Here is a 22357-nt window from a genome sequence, read left to right as displayed (position 1 = left end):
GTAATATTTATTCTTAGTTTGTTATAAGGCTTCTTAATAGTACATTAAGGTCTGTTCTGTGAAATGGTGTAGCGGTCTGTCAGTATGAGATTAAGATTTTTGCCTGTGTCGATGGTCTAAAGTGCCACTAGAGTTGCCTCAGTGCTGTACCCTGGCCCAAAGGCTGATTTTAATGCATGTGGGACATTAGTTGATGTAACATGCTTTCTTGATTATTTTGCCCAGGAATGGAAGGTTAGAGAGACAACAGTAGCTGGAGAGGTTATCAGAGTCAAGACAGAGCTTCTGAAGAACTGGGTGGACTATTGCATTTTTCAAGGAGTTTGGCAAGTATACTTCTCTGAACAATGCCAGAACTATTTCTATTAGTATTTGGCATAGTTAATGTTTGCTGGCTCTCATCATACTGTACCAATAAAATGGACAGATCCATCCCTGAGATGATCATCCCATTCACTGAATGGCACCTCTGAAAACAGTGGCATATTTCTGAAGAAAATTGAAAATTCTTTATTATTGTATAATATTGTGCTACTGAAGGGGTTATTTGAAATAGCTTCATATGTAAAATTCCACTGACTTCAGTGACATTACCAACTGTGGAATCTCTGCAGAATGGAGCTCTTAATTATGCTAATGCTTTTTTTTAAAAAAAAGGGGGGGGCGTTATTTTAAAAACACTGCACTGATTACATACCCAGCAAAATTGAGAGAGGGAAAGATAGATATTTGGTTACCATTTATTTAATATTCAAAGTACAGTCACTTAAAGTATACTTTTCCAACTTTTTTGAATATTAACATTTGATGGACGTGGCTGGCTTGTTAAATGTGGTAATCGGGCATGTCACTTAATGTAATAAAATAGCCAGAAACAGCATGTCATAGGTAGTGTAAAGATGCTCGCTCAGTAATACGGCAACACACTGTAAAATAGAGAGATCTGATTATATTTTCTCCAAACAAAAGCTTACTATTTTAGTGGTTTTTTTTTTTGGTCCCAGATATTTACATGGCAAGGATTTATAAACCTGTTTAAAAACTTCCTAAATAAGAGAATAATTACACCTGAGAATGACGGCTGATAAAGCACTTAAACATTGGGACGGTGGTTATTGTGAATACAGAAGGGTAATGAGTGTTGACAGTGTCCATTTACTTATTTGGCACTCAAAATAGCTTTGTGAAAACTTTGCCTTTTTAACAACGGCAACCCTCTTAGTGTTGTGTTCTAGTAACTTTTCTGAAAACACTTGTCCAGCTTTTTCTTTCCTTCTATAGCTCAGTTTCTCAAAAAGTAAATTTTAAGGACAGCCAAGAGTTCTGTACAACTCTGGTTGTCAGGTGTTCTCCAGATTCTAAACTTTATCGTTGAAAATAAAGCCATTCAGTGCCTTGTTCTTTGATGCTATGCTGCTATTGCTGCTTCCTCCGCTACCCCACCGCAAGCAAACAAAACAACAAACAACTATAGGATGCCATCTTCTTAAGATTCATATCTGGGATTTCCCAAAGCAGTTATTTACTTGACCATATATGACAGTTTCTTCTGTCTCACTTTCCCAGTCCTTTTGCTGATCTCATATTTCCTTATCGCTTATTATGTATGAGCTAGAGCCTCAATTATGTGAATTTAACTTGGCTGCAACGCAGCAGCAAAGTAGCATGTGAGTGAATCTTAACAAGAGCTTTGGCAACGTGCAAGTGATCCACTAATACATCATGTCAGTCAGCACCTTGTCTAGCCCCAAGCTATTGGTTATCTCCTGCTACTGAAAGTCATAGAATTGGAGGATTGGAAGGGACCTCGAGAGGTTATCTAGTCCTGTCCCCTGCACTCGTGGCAGGACCAGGTATTATCTAGACCGTCCCTGATAGGTCTAACCTGCTCTTAAAAATCTAGTGATGGAGATTCCACAACCTCCCATTTTTCCAGTGCTTAACCACCCTGATGGGAAGATTTTCCTAATGTCCAACCTCAACTGCCCTTGCTGCAATTTAAGTCCATTGCTGCTTGTCCTAGCCTCAGAAATTAGAGAACAATTTTTCTCCCTTTTATGTACTTGAAAACTATTATGTCCCCCCTCACTCTTCTCTTAAGAGGAGTAAACAAATCCAATTTTTAAATCTTCCCTCAGAGGTCATGTTTTCTAGACCTTTAATCATTTTTGTTGCCCTTCTCTGGACTTTCTTCACTTTGTCCACGTCTTTCCTGAAATGTGGTGCCTGGAACTGGACACAATACTCCCGTTGAGGCCTAAGCAGTGTGGAGTAGAGTGGAAGAATTGCTTCTCATGTCTTGCTTACAACACTCCTGCTAATACATCCCAGAATGTTTGCTTTTTTGCAACAATGTTACACTGTTCACTCATATTTAGCTTGTGATCAACCATGTCCCCCAGATCCCTTTCCACAGTATTCCTTCCTAGATAGTTCTTTCCTATTTTGTATGTGCAACTGATAATTCCTTAAGGGGAGAACTTTGCATTTCTCTTTATTGAATTTCATCCTATTTACTTCAGACCATTTCTCCAGATGATTTTGAATTTTAATCCTATCCTCCAAAGCATTTGCACCCCTTCCCAGGTTGGTGGTATCTGCAGACTTCATAAGTATATTCCTGATGCCATTATCTAAATCATTGATGAAAATATTGAACAGAACCAGACCCAGAACTGATCCCTGTGTGATCTCGCTTGATATGCCCTTCCAGCTTGAGTGGAAACCACTGATAACTACCCTCTGGGAGCAGTTTTCCAACCAGTTATGCACCCACCTTATAGTAGCTCCATCTAGGTCAGGGGTCTCAAACATGCGGCCCGTGAGGTTATTGTCTGCAGCCCACCGGCTCCCTGTGGCACCCCTGCCCCCCTAGCATTTACCTAGAGCAGCTCCGGCCCTGCCCCCACGCTGCTCTGGAAAGGAGGGAGGGAGGGAGGGCACAGGGGTCTGTATGTTGCCCTGGCTGCTCCTCCAGGTACCTCCCCCGAAGCTCCCATTGGCCACGGTTCCCCGTTCCCGGCCAACGGGGAGCTTTGGGGGAGATACCTGGAGGAGCAGTCAGGGCAACACACAGACCCTTGTGCCCCCTGGGTCCTGGCTGCTTCCTGGAGCGGTGTGGTGGCAGGGCACGCAGGCAGGGAGCCTGCCCTGTCCCCAGTGTGTGTTGGGCTGGATCCACGCCCCGAGCCCCTCCTGCAGCCGAACCACCTTGCCCTGAGCCTCCTGATGCACCCCCTCCTATACCCCCTGGGGGTGGAGATTTTAGGAAAGGGGTTGGAATGAGGACAGCGAAGAGGCGGGGCAGGAGTGGGCCTCACAGAAAGGGTGGAGTGGGGGCAGGGCCAGGGGATTGGTCAGTGGGGTGGCCCTCGGGCCCATATACTAGTCCTCATGTGGCCCTCATGGTCATTTTGAGTTTGAAACCACTGATCTAGGTTGTATTTCCCTAATTTGTTTGAGGTCATGTGAAACAGTATCAAAAGCCTTACTAAAGTCAAGATAGACTACATCCCTGTCACCCTATCCACAAGGTTTATTAGCCTGCAGGGTGGGTTTTATTTAAATCAATTTGATTTAAATTATGATTTAAATCAGTCAGGAAGACTCAATTTAATCATGGATTTCTACATAAAAGTGCATTTTTGTTGGTTGTTAGAACCTTAATACATATTCTTCACAACTCAGATGTAGGTTTCATTTTTAGAAGGTACGCACAACATTTTTAAAGTGACTTATTTTGAACACTTTTCAGATTTAGTTTTACGGCTACATCACACAATGAATGATTGTTCATTTCATTTACCAAAGGTAATTGAAGCAAATATTTTTGAAGTCATTGGGAGATAAACTATTTCCAATTCAACAGGTTAATCTTTAATATTTGGAGGATTTTCTTGCCATGCTGTATTAGGAGGAGATCACCACCAGACAGACATTTAAATTTTTTTTGTTTTTTAAACTAAAAACAACTTTTATATATATTCTGGATTTTTTTTCTTCAACAGCAAACATAATATTAACAAAACAAGCATACGTCCCTTGCGTCTCACATTTATCTCTAGACTTTTTCTTCCTTGTCCCAATAATCTTCTATTCATTGAACTTTTTGAAACTTTGCACTTTGAGAGAGGTAAGGGATTGACTCTGTGCACACAAATTTGCAGAGGGACAATAGAGTTGAGGTCTGTTTCTCACCTCTATTTATTTATTTATTTATTTAAAAACATTTTTGCTGTTAACAAGCATGTTACCTCTGGGGAGACATCTAGAGTTGAGAACTGCAAAACTAAGCATCTCTGATGGTATCTTTTGGTACTCGGTGCTCAGTCTATTGTGTAGATAGAAAGATTAACCTAAATCTATACAAAAGCCTGTGGAACCGCATAAGATTGGGTCCCTTATCAATGAGCTATTGGGACTCATTTACAAAGCTTTTTTTAACAATTGCATGAATATATTGTCATACTATAGAATTAGAATTTATATTCCCTATTCCATGATGAAATATCTTTGAGCTAGAATGTATCTCAATTAATTGTCTTTAGGATTGGGGTTTTTTTGGATAAAATGCTTTGAGGGAAAAAAAAACCTGTTTTGAGTTTTGTGGATTCTTTTTTTTTTAAAGAAAGCATTTATTTTTATCCACCCTGTTACCCTGTCAAAGAAAGCTATTGCTTGTATTTAACATAACACTTGCAAATGCGCAGTAAGTACACAAACTTCAAAAACTGTTTAAGGATATGTATCTAGTTATTTGTAATGCTCTGTTCCTTAATATGTATTGACACTACTTGAAAATGTAAGGGTGGTGGTGTGGGGGTTTTTTTTTTTTTTGGAGCTGTTGAGGTATATCCCACCCACACTTAGAAAATCAAGAGGATAAATTTCTCTATGCATTAATGATAGTAATAGCTATCCAAAGTGGAGAGAGAGAACAGTTCAGATTACCAGATACCTACCAACCATAACTTCATATGAAAAGGGTTGGGGTTTAGGGAGGGAACCAGAGGAGGTTCGGGGCATTATCTGCTTGAAGAGCTATTTTCTTCCCTTGTTCCACTGAGCTTCTGAAACAAAAACGAATGGGGTGCTCAGATTGTCCTTGGCCCAGTTCTGCTCTCCGGATGGACACCAGTTGGTTGTGATTGGATCTGACTGCTGAATCCCTAGTGCTCTAGAGTCCCCTGGGTTTGGGTAGTGACTGATAAACATTCACAAGTGCAAATCCAGTGTTTAGCATTCTTCTTGGGCAGTTGAACCCTACAGTCTGGCTGCTTAGACTAAAGGAATACTTCAGCCCTCCTCCAACCCCCTAGTTACTTAAACATGAAATCGCACCAAGTCCACTGACTGTGGAAAGTTCTGTTTTGTTTTTTTTGTCCCCCCCAGCCCCCATTATACCCTTCAGGGACTATATGGCAATAAAGTAAAGAAACTCAGGCTTAGCAAAGGAATCTCTTAATCACAAAAGTTTTCACTCTCAAGTAACCCCAACATTACAGATCTTAGGAAAACAAATCTTTAAATGCAGTCCCCCTCAGTGTGTCCTTGACACTTCAGAGAGTCCTGGGTTTTAGCTTGTTTAGAAAAGTCATTCTGAAAACAGTTCCTCACTTTCCTTGCCCATGTTCTTCCACTAGGTTACTTCCAGGGCCCTAGTAAGTTGGAGGAACCATGGGGAGGAATGAAGATGGTAACTGACCCATTTATCTCAATTATCTGATGCTCCTCTTCTCCCACAGTCTTATTGTTGTGGCATAAGGAACTTCAAGACAACCTTGCTATGCCTGGGAGCTTCAGAGCAGTTTGAATATTAAAACCAGCTCTTTCTGGAGGGGGGCTATAGCTGAGGAACACTTTGCACCAGTGGTTCTACACATGGATCCTGTGTGGCACAGCAGTGTTATGGTAGGGTGTTAGCTCCACCACAGTCCAGGATGCATCAGGAGTTCCATTTTAACATGGGTTACAATGTAACTTTTAAAAGTTGATTGTAGCTTGCACACTGCTGGAGTTTGCTGTAGCAGTTTGTGTAGGGAAAATGACGAAGTTTGCTGTAACTGTTTTTAAAATAGCCACACACCTAAAATTTTCTAGAATCCAATGTGTCTCTCAAACTACTACACTTGGAAGAATAAAGCTTGTTTTTGTAGATTGGATGAATTGTTGTAGACAGCTGAAATTTCTTTTTCACTATAAACGTGTTAATGTTTTGACCGGATGGTATGCTGGTACAATCTAATTGTTGACATTAGACTTGGGCTCTCTCTGCTGAGGGCATTTCCTGGTTTTAGTTATCCTTTTGCTCATGCTGACATTAAGAGTTGCAGTTACTTGCTTTTCTTTGATTAGTGTCCCATTGATCAGGAAATGGGTTAACAGCATGTGGCATAATTACTCTATCCAGAGCCGAGCCATCCCATCCATAGGATGGACACGGGGTCAAGGGCAGCAGCGAGTGACCCAGCCCCAGCCCACCCTGCCAGCTCCCAGCGTTGCTTTGGGGGGAGGGTGCAGAAGCTGGAAAGAGGCAGGATGGGGGTTTGGGGGAAGAAATGGAATGGGGGTGGGAAGAGGCGGTGGAGCAGGGGTGGGATGAGCGGGAGTTTGGGGGAAGGTTTGGAGTGGGCATGGGGCCTGGGACAGCAGGAGGGATTGTCCCAGGCCTTACACCCGACAGGGACAGCCCTGATTACCCTAGTGTTGTTGCTTATGAGGCCTGGAAATTAGGTTGTATAACTGTGTTGCTCAAAGATGTGAAAAATTCACATCCCTGAGTGACTCAATTTAAACCAATCTAACCCACGTGTAGACAGTGTTAGGTCAAGTAGTGGCTGCCTGTCAGGGAGGTAGCCTATCTACGCTGACGGACACTCTCCCATTGGTGTAGATAGTGTCTTCTCTGAAGCGCTGCAACATTTTAAGTGTAGACAAGCCCTTAAACTCTTAACCCCTCTCATCTTAATACTTTCTCCCTTTTCCATATTTCTTAAGGAAAATCTGAGTATGCATGTGGATTTTAGAGCATGCTTTATTGACTCTTAAAACGAAGTCTTAGAGCAGAAACTCAAGAGGGAGCCCCTAAAGAATGGAGGCAGAGCAACTAATGTCTAGAGATGGTTGGGAAACCATTTTTGTCCAAGAATTTTCACAATTTTTGAAAACTTTCTTGATTCAGAATAAAAAGTAACCTCAAATTTTCATGAACTGACAAACTGAAAAACTTTGGATCTAAACATATCATTTTGACCTTTTTTCCCCCTCCCCCTTTTTTTTTTTTAGTACAAATTAACTCCCAATTCCTAAACACAGCCATGTCAGACCAAAACATTTCACTTTCAAAATGTCAGTGGGGTAATTCAATATAGAAATTTTTCAAAATTCTCATTTAGAGACTTGTTGAAAGCAGCTCTTTCCCATGAATACTTTTGGTTTCAGTGAAGTGGCATTTTTGATTTAAAAAAAATTTTCACTGGAAAATTCTTGACCAGCTTTCCTAATGTGTGCAACACACATTCTCAGACCTGCCACTGGCAAGATTCAAACTCTTGGTACATGGGCTGAGCTCAGGTTCATCAGCCACAGCATGTCTGAAGTCATGCTACCTGCCAACACTCTGGCTTGCATCAGAGGCATGTGCAGTAGAGTGGAGGCTGTCTCAAGATCAAGTAAGCTAATACTTCACTAAGTTATTGAAGCTTATAAAGTTTACAGATCAGTGGTTTTCTGGCATAATTTTAATCCTTTAGTATACTAGTTTAGAGTTAAAGCTAGTCTTAGGTTTTATCTATATGAGCACTTTTGTTGGCAAAACTTTGTCGATCGGGGTGTGTGTGTGTGGGGGGGGGGAAATACCACCGAACACACAGTAGCCAACATAGCTACTGCTATTTGTTGGGTTTGGTTTAATTATGCTGGTGGGAGAATTTTCTCCCGCCAACATAGGGTGGCTACATAGGAGACCTTACAGCAGTGCGGCTGCAGTGTTATAGCTTTGCCACTATAAGGTCTGTACTGTAGCCATAGCTTTAGTGTAAAAAGTGAATTTAAATCTAAAAGTCTCTATCGCTAAGGTCATTGTAGATTTTTAAATCCGTTAAAATGGAGGTGATTTTTTTCCTCTAGCCTTGAAATATTGTCCCCAGAAAACATTTCTCACAAAACATTCACTCTATAGCTGATCTGTGTTCATCTTCAAAGAAACCTGCACAACACCTTCAAAAGACAAGCCTAGCAGCTTAAATACATAGCTTTGCTAGACTCTAAAATCATGGTCTTAAAAAATACATTCAGTGTCTGTCTTACTACAACAATCTGTAATCTACAATCCCCCCTGTTTTCTCCTATGACTGGCTAGGTGTTAACAGGCCACTTCACCTTGAATGCTCTTAGAATGTGTGTTAACTAATTATGCTAAACAATCTGTTCCACCTTGTACTTAGTTGTGATGGTCTGAGTGCTTTTCCCAGACCTGAAGAAGAGCTGAAAAGCTTCTCTTTCACCAATAGAAGTTGGGCCAATAGAAGATGGTATCTCGCTCACCTTATCTCAAATCATTAAAGGAGTTTTAATTGACACATTTCAGGACTTGGGTATGACCTTTTTCCACTCTTGGTAGGGTCAAATGATGTGGTTTCATTGTGGGGAGATGTTCATATCCTCAACACAGGAGGAGTCCAAGATCAGCACTGAGAAGACAGTCTAATTTTGATGCTGGGCATCACTTGACAGCTAGCTTGTTTTACTGCTGTTTTCGTTCTGGTTATGCCAAAAGGTGACTCAGAATCTTCAGACTTATTTCTCTGCTCCTGAAACAGCGTAAACCATACTAAGGAAGAGCACTTCAATTAAAGGGTAAACTTTCTTCCTACCTGAAGCAATGCAATGACTCACTGGTGCAGCACCTCCTGCTGGTCATCTTGGGAATTAGCTCTTTCGGAGCATCCTCTGCTGGCTGGTGTCTCGTCTGCTGCTGGCCCCGTGTCCCTCCCAGACACCGGTGCCCTTTACCTCAGGATTCTGCCCCAGCAGTACCCCAGAGTACCCAGGGGAACCCCCAACCCTTTAAACCCATCTTGACTCAGTGGCTACTATCAGTCATCATTTAGCCCCCTTTCACTGGGGCAGACTGCAGTCTGTTACGGCCACTCATCATTGGCAAGGGGGTAGGACCTGCTGCCTTTGCCTATCCCCAGGCTTCCCCTCTGCAGTACCTTTCATATGCCTTCAATAAGACCTGCGGCCTGGGGGTTTACCGGTCTGGAGGTCCCCAGCTCCCTTTGCCCTTCCCCAGCAGTGTTCTGCTCTGCCTCAGGTACCTTGCTTCCAGGCAGCTAGCCCTTTCGGCTCCAGGGCTAGAGTGAGACTTCTCCAGCTCCTGGCCCCCAGTCCTCATATCAGGGCCAGCTGGGCCCTAATTGAGCTGACCACAGCTGTGGCTGCTTCCCTAATCAGCCTAGCTTGGCTGCTTTTAACTCCTGTTTTACTGGAGTGGGGCAGCTGGCCCACTACACTGCCCCAGCAAGATTGGAGACAGGAGTGCCTTCCTGATTTAAAACAAAACAAAACAAAAACCCTTAAGATTGTCTCTATCTCTATGCTGAAAGTCCTGGCCTATTTGTTCCCCTTTGTAAGGATAAGAACACTTTTTTTGCTTTCTATTCCTTTCTCTGTTGAAAATGCCCTTCCAGTTCCTATCATAATCTGAAGTTTATATTGTACATAAATCTCCTTCAGAGGGTAAGAAGCCTTCGCTTCCTAGATGTTACAAGGGCCACAAAGGCTTCTGTGAACATCTGTTGCAAGTTTTGTTTACTTCGTGGGGTTAGAAAAAAAGCCTGAGGCTTGTAAAATTTATCTAAATGGATTGTAATAGGTTATCTCTGTACGGATCCAGATCACGCTTGCTAATTAGGATTCAAAGATCACTGAAAGGAAAAAACTGCATGTCACCTTTACATTTTCGTGTTTGTTCTTCCACGCAACTTTTACCTATTATGTGGCATGCCTCTGCTGACAGGTTTTGATGAAGCTGTTCTAGCTTCTTTGGTTGAAAAATAATCCTTACTTATAGATGTGTAACTGCCTGTGAAGCTAGAAACTGACCTTCTCTAGAAGAACAAAATATTCTTCAAGTGATTTTTCTTTTAAAAATTGGTCACTCAAACATAACCATAACTGTTAGCTCTTCTAAGGTTTTTGCATACCTTTTGCTCACTATCCGATTACTACTGAAGCCTGTCTCACTGAGAGTCACTTCTCTGCACTGTAGCTTTTCACTTTGCTGTGGGTTGAACTCAGTCTTTCATTGCAACTAAGTGCCTTCCTTTTCATTATTATGGAATTGGTTGTTGGGCTCCTGGTAGGAAGCTTTAGCCTGGTCTACACACCAGTTTTGTACCAGTATAACGGTCAGTGGTATGACTTCCTTTTTAAGCAGATGTAGTCATGCTAGTGCAGTGTACTAGGGGGACAATCATATCCGGATAAAGATTCTTTATAGTGGTATCACTTACTCATATAGAGAGAGGAATAAGCTATACTAATGTAAAACACCTTTATGGTGGTATTACTGTCCATACTTTGGGGTTGTATTGGTATAACCGTGTTAATACAATTATATCAATACAACTTGAGTGTGTGTTTGTGTAGACAAAGCCTTCATCGAAGCTGGCATGGTGCAAGACTTTCTTTCAGTATTATTAGTTTGTACCAGTAATATGATGTAACCAAAAATGTTGTTAGATATGAAAAACTTGACTTCTCAAAAAATCAGTTTATGAATGTGTAAACATTGCCATAAATATTGATTTGGTATTGCATTAAGTGCAGTATGCTAACATCTCGTATTGCTGTTTTTTGACAAGTGTACAGTTGAACAAAAAAGCAAAACTTAAAGAAAATCTCCTTTTTTTTTTTTTTTTTAAAAGATGTGAATTACTGCAATGAGTAAACGTAAGTCAAAGGAGACAAGCTCTGTAAATGGAGAATGCATCTCACAGGTGGGTAACATTTTTCTATCTTCCTTTGTGACTCTAATTCATAGGTGTAGGGTGGGTGACACTGACCTTTTCTAATTTCTGGCTGCAGTGAATTTCTACCCTTCCCCTACAAAACAACTAAGGGAGTCCTCTTGTCAAGCATTATCCAATCCTGAAGGCCCTAAGTTTGATCCCTTTTGATTACTGATGTCTTTGTACATGTCCATGCATCATCAGTTATGTACCTGCATCAGGTTTCCGCTTGATAATTCACTCTGTTAGATATAGGTATTCAAACAATTGGTCTAATAATTTTTAATCCTTTATAATAAAAATGCTTAGGGACAATCCTGTACTTTGTCATATTTTGAAGGTAGTCTACAATTAGCTCACTGACAAGTCTATCACACTTCATAAAAGTAAGCATTCAAGTAAGTAAATAGCAAATCCTGGTCTGTCTTCAAATTCACATGTTTGGGGTTATTGACTGATCCTATCCTCTTCCTATGTGCAGTGTGAATCTCAGCCCAGGCAAATTCCTCCTTCACTGAGGGGCCAGTGAAGTAGGACAGTAGCTCTCTGAAGAGGTTGCAGCTGCACACCTGTGCCCTTCAACTCCTCAAATTGACTGTCTAGATATTATTCAACATACTTAGTGTATTAATCATTCAGTGATTGTAATAGGTTTCTTACATTTCTGGTATTGCTGCCTCAGTTTCTATTCAGCTATGGATACACTGTCTTCCATGGTAGATGGGTGACTCAGTTTTTCTTAAAAAAAAAAAAAAAAAAAAAAAAAAAAAAAATGAACATGTTGCCAGAACTTAATGACTGCAATTAAAACTGAGTTTTGCCATTGGTTGTACTTTCAATCCTGCTGTTGACCTATTTTAAAATAAAATTAGGTCACTTTAGTATACATCTATATTCCAGCTTTCACACTCATTATCAGAAGGGCCACTATATTTAAAATACTTATGCTACTGTGCTAGCTAATACTAAGTTCTCAGAACTCTGCAGACCTTTCTGACAAACAGATTTTTGTCTTAAAGCACTGTCTCACAACTCTTGACTTGTGTAAATAGCTATGTTAATTCAAAACAGGTAAATAATCAGTTTGTCTAATAGAGAAATCTGTTAAGATAATTTTAAGCTTCTCTGGGGAACTTGTAAACAGTGGCTCTCTGGGTAAGTTTCAAATTATTTTGAGGCTTAGATTCATAACAGATTTTCACATTAAGAGTCATGAAAGAGGGGTGGGGAGAAGTATAGAATTTCTAATTTGTACTAAGGACAGGAAGAACAATTACTGAATACCACACTTGCAAGTAAGCAAGCAAAACAAGAATGATGCATCACCATGTGCCCTGTCCATCTATTCGCCATGATTACACTTTATAAGTAGTCAGACATCTTTAGTATGTTATGTAAGGTATAACAAGGTCTTGCTACTGAACTTACTTGTCAGGGATTTACTTCCTTTGTTTGTGTGGTGGTATGGGATGTGCAAACGTAAAAAAAAAAAAAAAAAATGTTACCAGTAAGACTATTGGCTAAGTCTCTCAAAGTAGAAGAATAAAATCACTTTAACCATACTGAAAACCCTTGAAAAAGGCTTAATATATGATTAATGTAGCCCTCTGAAAGCAAGTTAATATCTTGGAGGTACCACCAAGTCTTCCCTCTTGCTGATGGACCAGGCACTAAAAGTGATCTGCTCTACCCACCGCTGATATCTCTAGGCTTGGGGGACGAATTTGACAGACATTTAAGAAAACTCAGAGTCTTCTGCCTGGTGGTTTTGCTGACTCTTCTTATTTCAAGAAATCTTCCATAAAGATTACTGGATTCCTTTCTTGTTACTCTTCTCCTTGTAGATCTTCTGTTAAGCACAGGTAGTTCTAATAAACATACTTTTGGAAAGGTTTTTGAAGTCTGGCCAAACCAGCAAAGGTCAAGAGAAATTATGATGCTGCTGTCCCTGCTTCACCCAAACACCTGTTGCAGAGGTGGCTTTACAAGTTTTTTATTCTTGGGTAAGGACTGCGTAAGAATCTTCATTGTAGATTCATTCAAGCCTATTCATATAATTCCAGCTCTGTCCATACCCACGGAGTCTATTTTTTTGTTTTTTGTTTTTTGTTTTTTTCAACTATCTCTACAGCCCTTCTTCCAAATTCATTTTTTTTGTCATACCTTCAAAATGAAGATCCTCAGGTCATCTTGGGGGAGCCCACAATCCTTACGACTACTTAACATCTATAAATATGCAACTGTACCTCCCCATTGCCCACATGCACATGAAAGTTTACTCTTTACTCAGTAGGACATTCCTTTTTAAGTATGTGTACCTGTCTGTAGGCCTGGCTACTGCTAGACAGACCATTCCTAAAAGTTAGGAGCATAACAGCCCTCAGGAAACATCTTTATAGTGCCATTCTTGGCAGCTTCTTCAGCTATCCCTCTATGCGAGGATGTCGTCTCCCAAGGTGGGTTAATTGGTGAGTTTTTAAGTGGCCGAGGAGCCCAATTCTTGCCCTGCCGGTTTTCCCACAGAAGTAACAGTCTTGCAGGGGACATAATTGTTGCCTGGAGTGTTGTGCCCTTTTTTCTCCTCCTTTGTCGCTTCTCTGTCTCATGAGCACATCTGTTCTCAAAGTGAGCTGTGGCTTGGTGTATGGTGTGGCACCACTGTGTTCTGTTCCGCACCAAGTCCTCCCAGTTAGTTGGGTTGATGCTTCCCTTTTTAAGATGTACTTTCGGTATGTCTTTGAAACGCTTCCACTGACTTAACTGAGAGAAGAGTACTTGCTTCAGGAGGCGAGTATCAGCATACGTACACAGTGGCCAGCCCACTGGAGTTGGTATTTCATGACTTGCGCTTCTATACTGCTGATGTTGGCTGCAGAGAGAACGCTGATATTAGTGCATCCGTCTTCCCAACTGACAATGAGAATCCTTCTGAGACAGCCCTGCTGGAACCTCTCCAGCTGCTTGAGATGTCGTCTGTTAACCCAGTCTCACACCAATAGAGAAGGGTGGGGAATGACAACTGCCTTGTAAACCAAGGTCTTGATACTTGTTTGTAGATTCCTGTTGTTGAAGACTCATTTGAGTCTAAAATATGCTGACATAGCAGCTCCTGTATTCAATTTCTTTGTCAATGCTGGCTGTTTGGGAGAGGTGGCTGCCAATGTATGGAAAATGGTTCACATTCTTGGCTAACTTGACCAAGCCAACTTCTTGCATTCTGAGAGATGTGTGCAAATTCTTTTTTTGATAGTCTCTATCAGTTGTCATTGAGAATAGCTGACTCCATCTCAGACTGCAACTTGAAGCAATTATGCATTTATACTTGAGCATACCTTGTCACAGAAATTATGCATACTGTTAAAATGAAGATCAAGGAAGGCAAGAAAGTTTGGTTAAATTGCAAGATACTTTTCCAGCTGTACTCCTGCTCTTCTGGGGGTGGGGGAATTCACCCAAACAAAGCCTATAAAATGACATGGAAGTTGAGAATACTACGAACAAAAAGAAGTAAGAAATGGAAAGCTTGAAAGAATTGGTGGTATATGCCAGACTGTCGGGGTAAAATTGAAGATGAGCTAGGGTTTGTGGGTTTTTTTGTTTTTGTATCTCTGGTACTCCCTCACTAGCAGTAATGCATTTTGTTCTGGATACAATCTCAAAAGAGTAAGTAGAAATAGAGGAGGATTCAATAAGAGAAGAGGGATAAAAAGATATGAAATCTTTTCATGTTGAAAGACTTGGGATGCTCAGTTTAGAGAGAAGGATAAACGGATCTGATAGCGAATGACACAACTACTAGTTTAAAGAAGGTAACTCACTATCAAATGCTTCTACTTACCCTTCTTCAGAATACAGACTAAAAGGGGCATTAGTTAAATTGAAAGGCAACACACTTATCGCTGCTAAAAAGGGAATACTAGTTCATAATGTGTAATTAGTCTGTGGAACTCATTGCTCCAAAATAAAATTATGAAGAAGAGCTTAATAGGATTTTTTTTAAAAAGGTTTAGATTATGGATGAAACTCAGGTACACTAGGATTACATATTATATTACTGGGAGAGCTAGTGGTTGCCCTTGTATTTAGGTTGTCATAACGCTTGCCATTATAAAAGATTCTTGGAAAGTTTTTTTTTTTTTTAAGAAGCTTTAACGCTTCCAGTCTTTGCAACAGGCCTTTGAAATTCACAAGGAAGTAAGTCCTCCGGTTAAAGAAGCAACTCTTCTTCAGTCTGTCAAATTCTGCTCCCATTCTGATGAGGAAAGTCATTTTTTCCCCCTCTTGTTTGAATTCGTCAGGAAAAACTTTGTCATGATGCTAGACATGGACTTTCTAAGGTCAGGTCCACGCTACTGCAAAAGCAGCAGCATGCATTGCCCTGGGGAGGCCAGGAAGCTGTCAGAGCCATTGTAGTGTCAGGATAAGTGGGAGAGAAGAACTGGGTTGAGGTGTCCCTGACCATCTCCATATCGCAGGTTCCTGTACCTCTCATGGGGTAATAGCTTTCTATTGTAGCTTATGTCCTGTAGTTCAAGTAGTAGAAGGCTCAGCTTCAGTGCTGAAGATTGAGGCTTCAAAATCTACCAGTGATAAATGTGTGAGGTTTATGTTGTATGCCTTAAGATACAGTTTTAATGACATGATCCCATGCTATTCCCCCCCCGACACAGTGTATCTGCACAAAATGGATGAATAAGGAGGCAGAATTAAGTTGCACGGGCAACTGTAAATTTGTCAGTTTCTAATCTTGAGTGCTTCAGCTTTCAGCTTGAATAACATTCTTTTAACATGCATTACATAGCAAAAATAGTGTGTTATATAATGTAGTATAAACCCTCACTCCTCAGTTCTTTGGAAGAAACTTCAGCTTTAAGCATATTTATTCTTTAACTGTGTACAATGAGTTTTTTTTTGCACCTTCCTGTATTACAGGGTACTGTCAGAGATAGAACACAGGATTAGAGGGACCACTGGTCTAATGGTCTAATCCAGGGTGGCAATGAGTGCTACATTATGCATTTTTGGGGCGAGGAGAGAAGCAACAACAGAATATCAGGGCACTAGAGACGGACGCCCTGCAGAAATAACATTGCTTTTCTCTCTTGGATAGATTATCTTTTTGTCTTCTCTGCTCCTGGTCTCTGACTGTGTCACTAAAGACTATGTACCATGATTGGTTTCCACTCTGTGGCCTTAGTGACAGCTAACGTGTGCATTGACAGTTTGAGTCGGTTTCATTGCATGATGCCCAAGTTGCTATAGCACAAATAACTAATCCAGCAAAGTTGACTAAGGGTGCTAGTATATGTCTCCGTGTTACAGGCATTAAGTATTTTGTGCCAATCTTGCTTTATCTCAATAGGTACAGAGAATTTTACGTGAAAGATTTTGTCACCAGTGCCCTAATGGAAAACTGTTTGGGGTTCAACTTCAGTACAAGTGAGTAAGCAGCTTCATAACTTTGTGGGCAGCTCCTTTAATATTTTGACCTCAGTTTAAACATAGAACATTCTGATTTGTACAGGGCCTGTTATGCCTTTGATCTTTTTTCTGTTAAGCAGTGATTTTAAAATGCACTTAAAAGAAGCAGCTTCTTAAAACTTTAGTAGAGCTCATTAAACTCATTTAAACTTTGTTTTAAAATTAGATTATTAGAAAGACTTGCATTCCTGTTTTTCATGGTGTATAAACTTCTAAAAGAAAATCACCTTCGGGGCTGAATTTTTCTCATGTATGTTCAAGAAACTCCCACATTTTGTCCATTCCCATCCCTTCTCAGGTTGTTCTTTATTTAAATTTTTGAATGTTTATTAGTTTAAGTCTATCCAAAAGTTGAGAGACCTTGATTTGTATCTTCCTGCCTAGAGCCTTTCTTGCTTTGTCAGAACACTGCGAGGAGTTTCTGCTAGAACCTGCCCAGCCCTAGCAGTCTAGTTCCTGACTATTCTCCCCTTCACTGCAGCCACCTGCTGCTCTTTATAGAGCAGTCACCCTGATCTCGCCTAGAAGTGGTTTATTATTCTGTAATCGGGGTGGTTAGCTCCAGCCTTAAGGGGTGAGTGACCCTGTTACAGGAACTAATATTGAAACATTTGCTAGTATAAATTAGGACTCCAAAAAATAACATGGCGAGAGATAAATAGTGGTGTCCCCCAGGGTCTGTACTGGGCCAGTCCTATTCAACATATTCATAAATGATCTGGAAAAAGGGGTAAACAGTGAGGTGACAAAATTTGCAAAACTACTCAAGATAATTAAGTCCCAGGCAGACTGCAAAGAGCTACAAAAAGATCTCTCAAAACTGGGTAACAAAATGGCAGATGAAATTCAATGCAAAGTAATGCACATTGGAAAACATAATCCCAACTATACATATAAAATGATGGGGTCTAATTAGCTGCTACCACTCAAGAAAGAGATCTTGGAATCATTGTGGATAGCTCTCTGAAAACATCCACTCCATGTACAGTAGCAGTCAAAAAAGCGAACAGAATGTTAGGAATCATTAAGAAAGAGCTAGATTATAAAACAGATAATATCATATTGCCTCTCTAAATCCATGGTTCACCCACATCTTGAATACTGCATGCAGATGTGGTCACCCCATCTCAAAAAAGATATATTGGAATTGGAAAATGTTCAGAAAAGGGCAACAAAAATGATTTGGGGTATGGAACAGCTTCCATATGAGGAGAGATTAATAAGAGTTGGACTTTTCAGCTTGGAAAAGAGACAACTAAGGGGAGATAGGATAGAGGGCTATAAAATCATGACTGGTGTAGAGAAAATAAATAAGTGTTATTTACTCCTTATCATAATACAAGAACTAGGGGTCACCAAATGAAATTAATAGGCAGCAGGTTTAAAACAATCAAAAGGAGATATTTTTTCACACAATGCACAGTTAACCCATGGAACTCCTTGCCAGAGGATGTTGTGAAGGCCAAGACTATAACAAGGTTCAAAAAAGAACTAGGTAAGTTCATGGAGGATAGGTCCATCAATGGCTGATAGGCAGGGATGGTGTCCCTAGCCTTTGTTTGCCAGAAGCTGGGAATGGGTGATGGGATGGATCACTTGATGATTACCTGCTCTGTTCATTCCCTGTGGGACACCTGGCATTGGCTGCTGTCACAAGACAGGATACTGGGCTAGATGAATCTTTCATCTGACCCTGTATGGCTGATCTTATATTATTAACATTTATTCTCTTCCTCTTTTGATAATGAAGAATTTATTTTGAATATTGATCACTCATTGCTGAAAGACATCCAAGATTGTGTAAGAGTTACTTTTTTCTCTTTTCTTCCAAGTGTATTCTTCCCTCTCAATGGAAGATTAAGTTGTTAACATTAACTCCCATTCTTTTCTCTTTTTTTCCCCATTGTCAATGTAAGAAAATTAGTGTTCCTACTATAAAAGGCATATTCTGACACTTTTAAAAAAAAAATGAATAAAACAAATGTTGTGCACACATTCTTCACTGAATGAATTCAGTTTTGAGGTGAAATAAATGTAGAATATAAAACCTGATCCTCATTGTTAGAAAAAAGAAATCTCATGTGGACCCCTTCCATATGCTTTTGGGGTCTTTTTAAAAAAAAAAAAAAAAATTACCAATCGCAGGGGATGACCTCCACAGCAACAAAAGTGGCACTGATGTTGTTACGCTGGGGAGAGGCAACGTGATGAAAAACTGGAAGTGAGCAAGACAGTTTTTTCATTCCTCAGTTATGGCAGAGAACTGAAAAAGCCCTTGTAGTTACTAGAATCTCTCTACAACCATTTCAGTGTTTTACAGTAACACTTCAATGAATCACTTACATTATCTTAATATACAGTAAAGATACCCTAAAGAGAAATAGCTTTGGCTTAAGAAAGGGCATCTGGAACTGACCGCTTAGTAGTTCAGTAATTGTTTAAATTTCTAACAAGAAGTATTTTTGTCTGAACTCCAAGTAACATTCCCATAACTCTAGATTGGTGTGAAATTTGAGTAACACATTAATAAAAACCTGTGTGAAGAATCCATAGTTCCGTATTTGTACTAGAATAATATAGAATAAGTTTACCACTTTGATAAATGACTTCCTGTTTCTACTTAAATTCTAACATTCTATGCCTAATCGATTCACTTAAACTTTGAACACTATTCTAACCATTTTTATTTTCTGTAATTTCATTGTAAACTTAAGTTCTGTCAAAGTTCACCTATGCTTTAGTTTAAACACCCTGAGTTTCAGTGAATACATCAGAAGCTTAGTACGGGTAATCAGTTGGTTAAAATTACTTAGTCAGTGATTCCACATCTGTCCTAATGGTCTCTTAGCTGACACATTTTGAAGCATTTTTTCTCTCTCCCTTTTGTTGTTGTAACACCATTTGTTTGTCAACCTGTTGCTGTTTAAAAGTCTTAATACTAATTGAGGTTAGTTCCTTTCCTATTTGAAGGAAGGAGCTAAGAAATGAATGTAATAATTTTTCTCTGAAATTTGCCTTCCATGTGTGGCATAGTGGTACCTAACATGGTATTTAGAAGACTTTTAAAGAGCTAGTGATACTTTTATAACACACATTTTTAATGTTTATGAAATCTGAGTCTAATCATCTTTTTTTCTTGGATTGTATTACATTTTGCACCCAGTGGATGTTACTGTGATTGCAGTTAACTGGCCATCCTGTGTTAGGCTTCTTCTACAGCTACAGGAAATACTCCTGTTCCTAAAGTTTTAACTTACTGTCATTGTCATTATAGACATCTACTGGAGCTGCTGAAACGAACTACTATCCATGGAGAAAGTAACTCTGCACTCATTATTGGCCCCCGGGGATCAGGAAAGACTATGGTAAAAGCTCTTAATACAAGTTGATTCAATTTGGACCCTGGTGTAAATGGCTGCAACTCCATTGGTGTCCCTGAAGTTATACCACAGCAGAGTTTGGCTTTTGATCACTTCTTATCTTTGTGGGGTTTTATTTTTAAAGATACCTTGTTTTGCTAATGCTTTTTTTTATGAGCCTTTCAGGAGATGTATTCATGAAGCCATCAAAAGAAAAACCTTACTTTAAATTTTTCTTTCTTTTGGAAATTATAAATATTCAGATGTCTGTAGTTCAAATACAAGAATTTCATATTTCAGTCAGACTTTGTGCTGTTCACAAAGCATGTAACAGGAATGCTGTCTCCAGCTTGCCCCCTTGTGGTATAGGGTGGCTCTGCAAACACCCCGCTTCAGTTTCTCTCTCAGGGGTCTTGGAAATAATCCTCCAAGCTTTCTTCTGGCTAATGCTACTCTTGGTTGGGGCTGGTTTACTAACAAACAGTACAGAACACTCAGTGCCCAAAGTAAAGTCATCACTGTAACAGAAGCTCATACTCGCTCTGGCACCTTCATTCCAATCTGCCCTTTATCCAGCAGCCATTGCCAGCCCTTTCTAGCAGGAGTCCTTCCCTGTTCTTCAAACAGCCACTCCCACTCTATCCTTCCCTCCTTGATTTGTCTTCTCTCTGGCTCAGAGAGGTCATCAGGCAAACCCCCTCTTTTGCTCTCCCCTGGTATCTTGGTCTCCTGCAGGAGCCTTGCTACTTTGCAGCCTTCTCCATGCTCCCTTTGTTGAAGTGTCTGTCTCTGTCCACCTGGGCTTCTTTCTTATCCCAGAGGCCTGATCGAATTATATGATCCCTCCCTTCTGTGGAAAGGTGAACTTGTATCACAGCTGGGGCTGAGACCCATTTTCCTTTAAATGTGCATCCACCCTGTGACAAAGTATAACAGAGTCCTAGTGTGACTGGCAGAAACTTCTCTTGAAATTCTCTGAATGCTACGCTGTCCCACCAGCAGAATGTACCAGCCCTTAGGCATTATAGGCTTCTCTTACCTCAAACTGTAGGCTCTTAATTCATCATAGTGAGGAAGAGAGGTAACTTGTGTTGCTGCGTTAGTGGTGTTTCTCTGATCTGGCTTTGAGTGGCTGCATTGATGTTTGACCTGCTACTCAACTGACTTTTCCCTTTAAAAACTGAGGGTTTTTTCCTACCAAAAAATGGGAATTTTCATCATTGGAAGCTGGTCATGCTTTATGAAGTTTCAATTTGCTTTAACTGTTTTTCATTCTTGTCTGTGAAGCTCCTTGCTGTCTGTATAAAAATCTGTAACTCAGACTTGTTTCCACTGAAGTCATTGCAGCTCTACTTAGAGTTGTCAGTGTGGATCCCACTGTAGGCACATGTGCACTGTGTGAGAGGCCGGAATCTTTTTTGCTTATCCGTGTCCACGTGGGTTGCGTATGCACCTTGTGCTCCAATGCAAGGGCATAAAGGTAAAGTGGCCCTGACTCTCCCTCCATTCCCTCTTACTACCTGTGGTAGCAGTACGGAACCTGGATTGTGTCTGACCCACTTGGATTTTTGTCTAAGCTCCAGATTTATCTAAAACACTCATCACTGCTTAATTTACTTTATAAAGTTCCTCATTTTAGTTGGACATTCCAAAAAAGCCCAGACATGATGGGGGAAACCCTCTGCAGACCTGTTTGTGCACCCCTGTACAGCAGGACAAAGTTGTACAATGGTTAAAATATGGCAAACTCTAAGCCTTCAAAGTTTAAATCCTGCTCTGTGTTACTGTCTAATGCCCTGATGAACACAATCTGTGTCTCTTCTGCCTTGGGGAAGCTCTTATCCCCAGTGAACGCTTCTTTTCCTTGTGCTCTCAGAAATCAAGGGACACAAGGCTCAAATTGCATCTCTTGGAACAATCCACTGAAGGTAGCCTCAGATCTAGAGGAAGAAATGTCATCCTGTCTGGAACTTTCCTCTGATAGTGCACCAGAAACTAGGTACACCTCCACTTTCAGCAGCAGAAGAGATCAAAGAAAGCAGTTGAATCAGCACAAGGAATCATGGCACCGTTGGATATGTTCTCTATACCAATGACATCAATGCTGATGTCTTTATTGCTGGCTCTAGGACAATGACCCAAAACACTCTGCATCAGGTATGTGCACAGGGCTGTGTTTACAATAGTGCTTGACATAACGTCTTCCTCAGAAGGAGGACTCAGTCCAAGGGTGGTAGTTCAAGGCCATTCAGCTTCAGAGATGGTAACAGCACCAGCACCCAATAAGGTCAGAGACTTGGGCTTTGGTAACAGCACTGACTGAGGAACCACTCTAGATGCAGGGGTTTGCCTTTGAGGATTCATCTTTGCTTTTCTTCCTGGCACTAACATCATTACTACTGATCTTCATAGGAAGTGTGCCTGATGGCATTGCTTGTCCTAGAGGCGTTCTACCCCTCATCAGGCCATTCTAGTCTCTTTTTAGGAGGGGGCTTTGCTGGA

At 40.5% G+C, this 22357-nt stretch overlaps 1 protein-coding gene across 8 annotated transcripts in view; it reads left to right on the top strand.

Moving 5' to 3' along the window:
• ORC4 (origin recognition complex subunit 4) overlaps nt 1-22357 on the top strand; it is a 59234-nt gene that overhangs the window by 11102 nt on the left and 25775 nt on the right. For 5 of the 8 annotated variants that reach the window (XM_043505102.1, XM_038422001.2, XM_043505104.1 and 2 more), the window contains exons 2-4: nt 10932-11003; nt 16378-16454; nt 19771-19861. In XM_043505102.1, coding sequence (XP_043361037.1) covers nt 10947-11003; nt 16378-16454; nt 19771-19861 — 225 coding nt within the window. In that variant the 5' untranslated portion in view covers nt 10932-10946. Of the gene's footprint in view, nt 1-274; nt 327-10931; nt 11004-16377; nt 16455-19770; nt 19862-22357 lie in introns of those variants that run through there. The other 3 variants (XM_043505103.1, XM_043505108.1, XM_043505107.1) reach the window with 3 other exon arrangements.

This window comes from Dermochelys coriacea, chromosome 11 (genome assembly GCF_009764565.3).
Source record: "Dermochelys coriacea isolate rDerCor1 chromosome 11, rDerCor1.pri.v4, whole genome shotgun sequence".
Lineage (NCBI taxonomy): Eukaryota > Metazoa > Chordata > Testudines > Dermochelyidae > Dermochelys > Dermochelys coriacea.
Note: the sequence above shows the minus strand (reverse complement) of the source record. Positions and strands in the feature narration are given on the sequence as shown.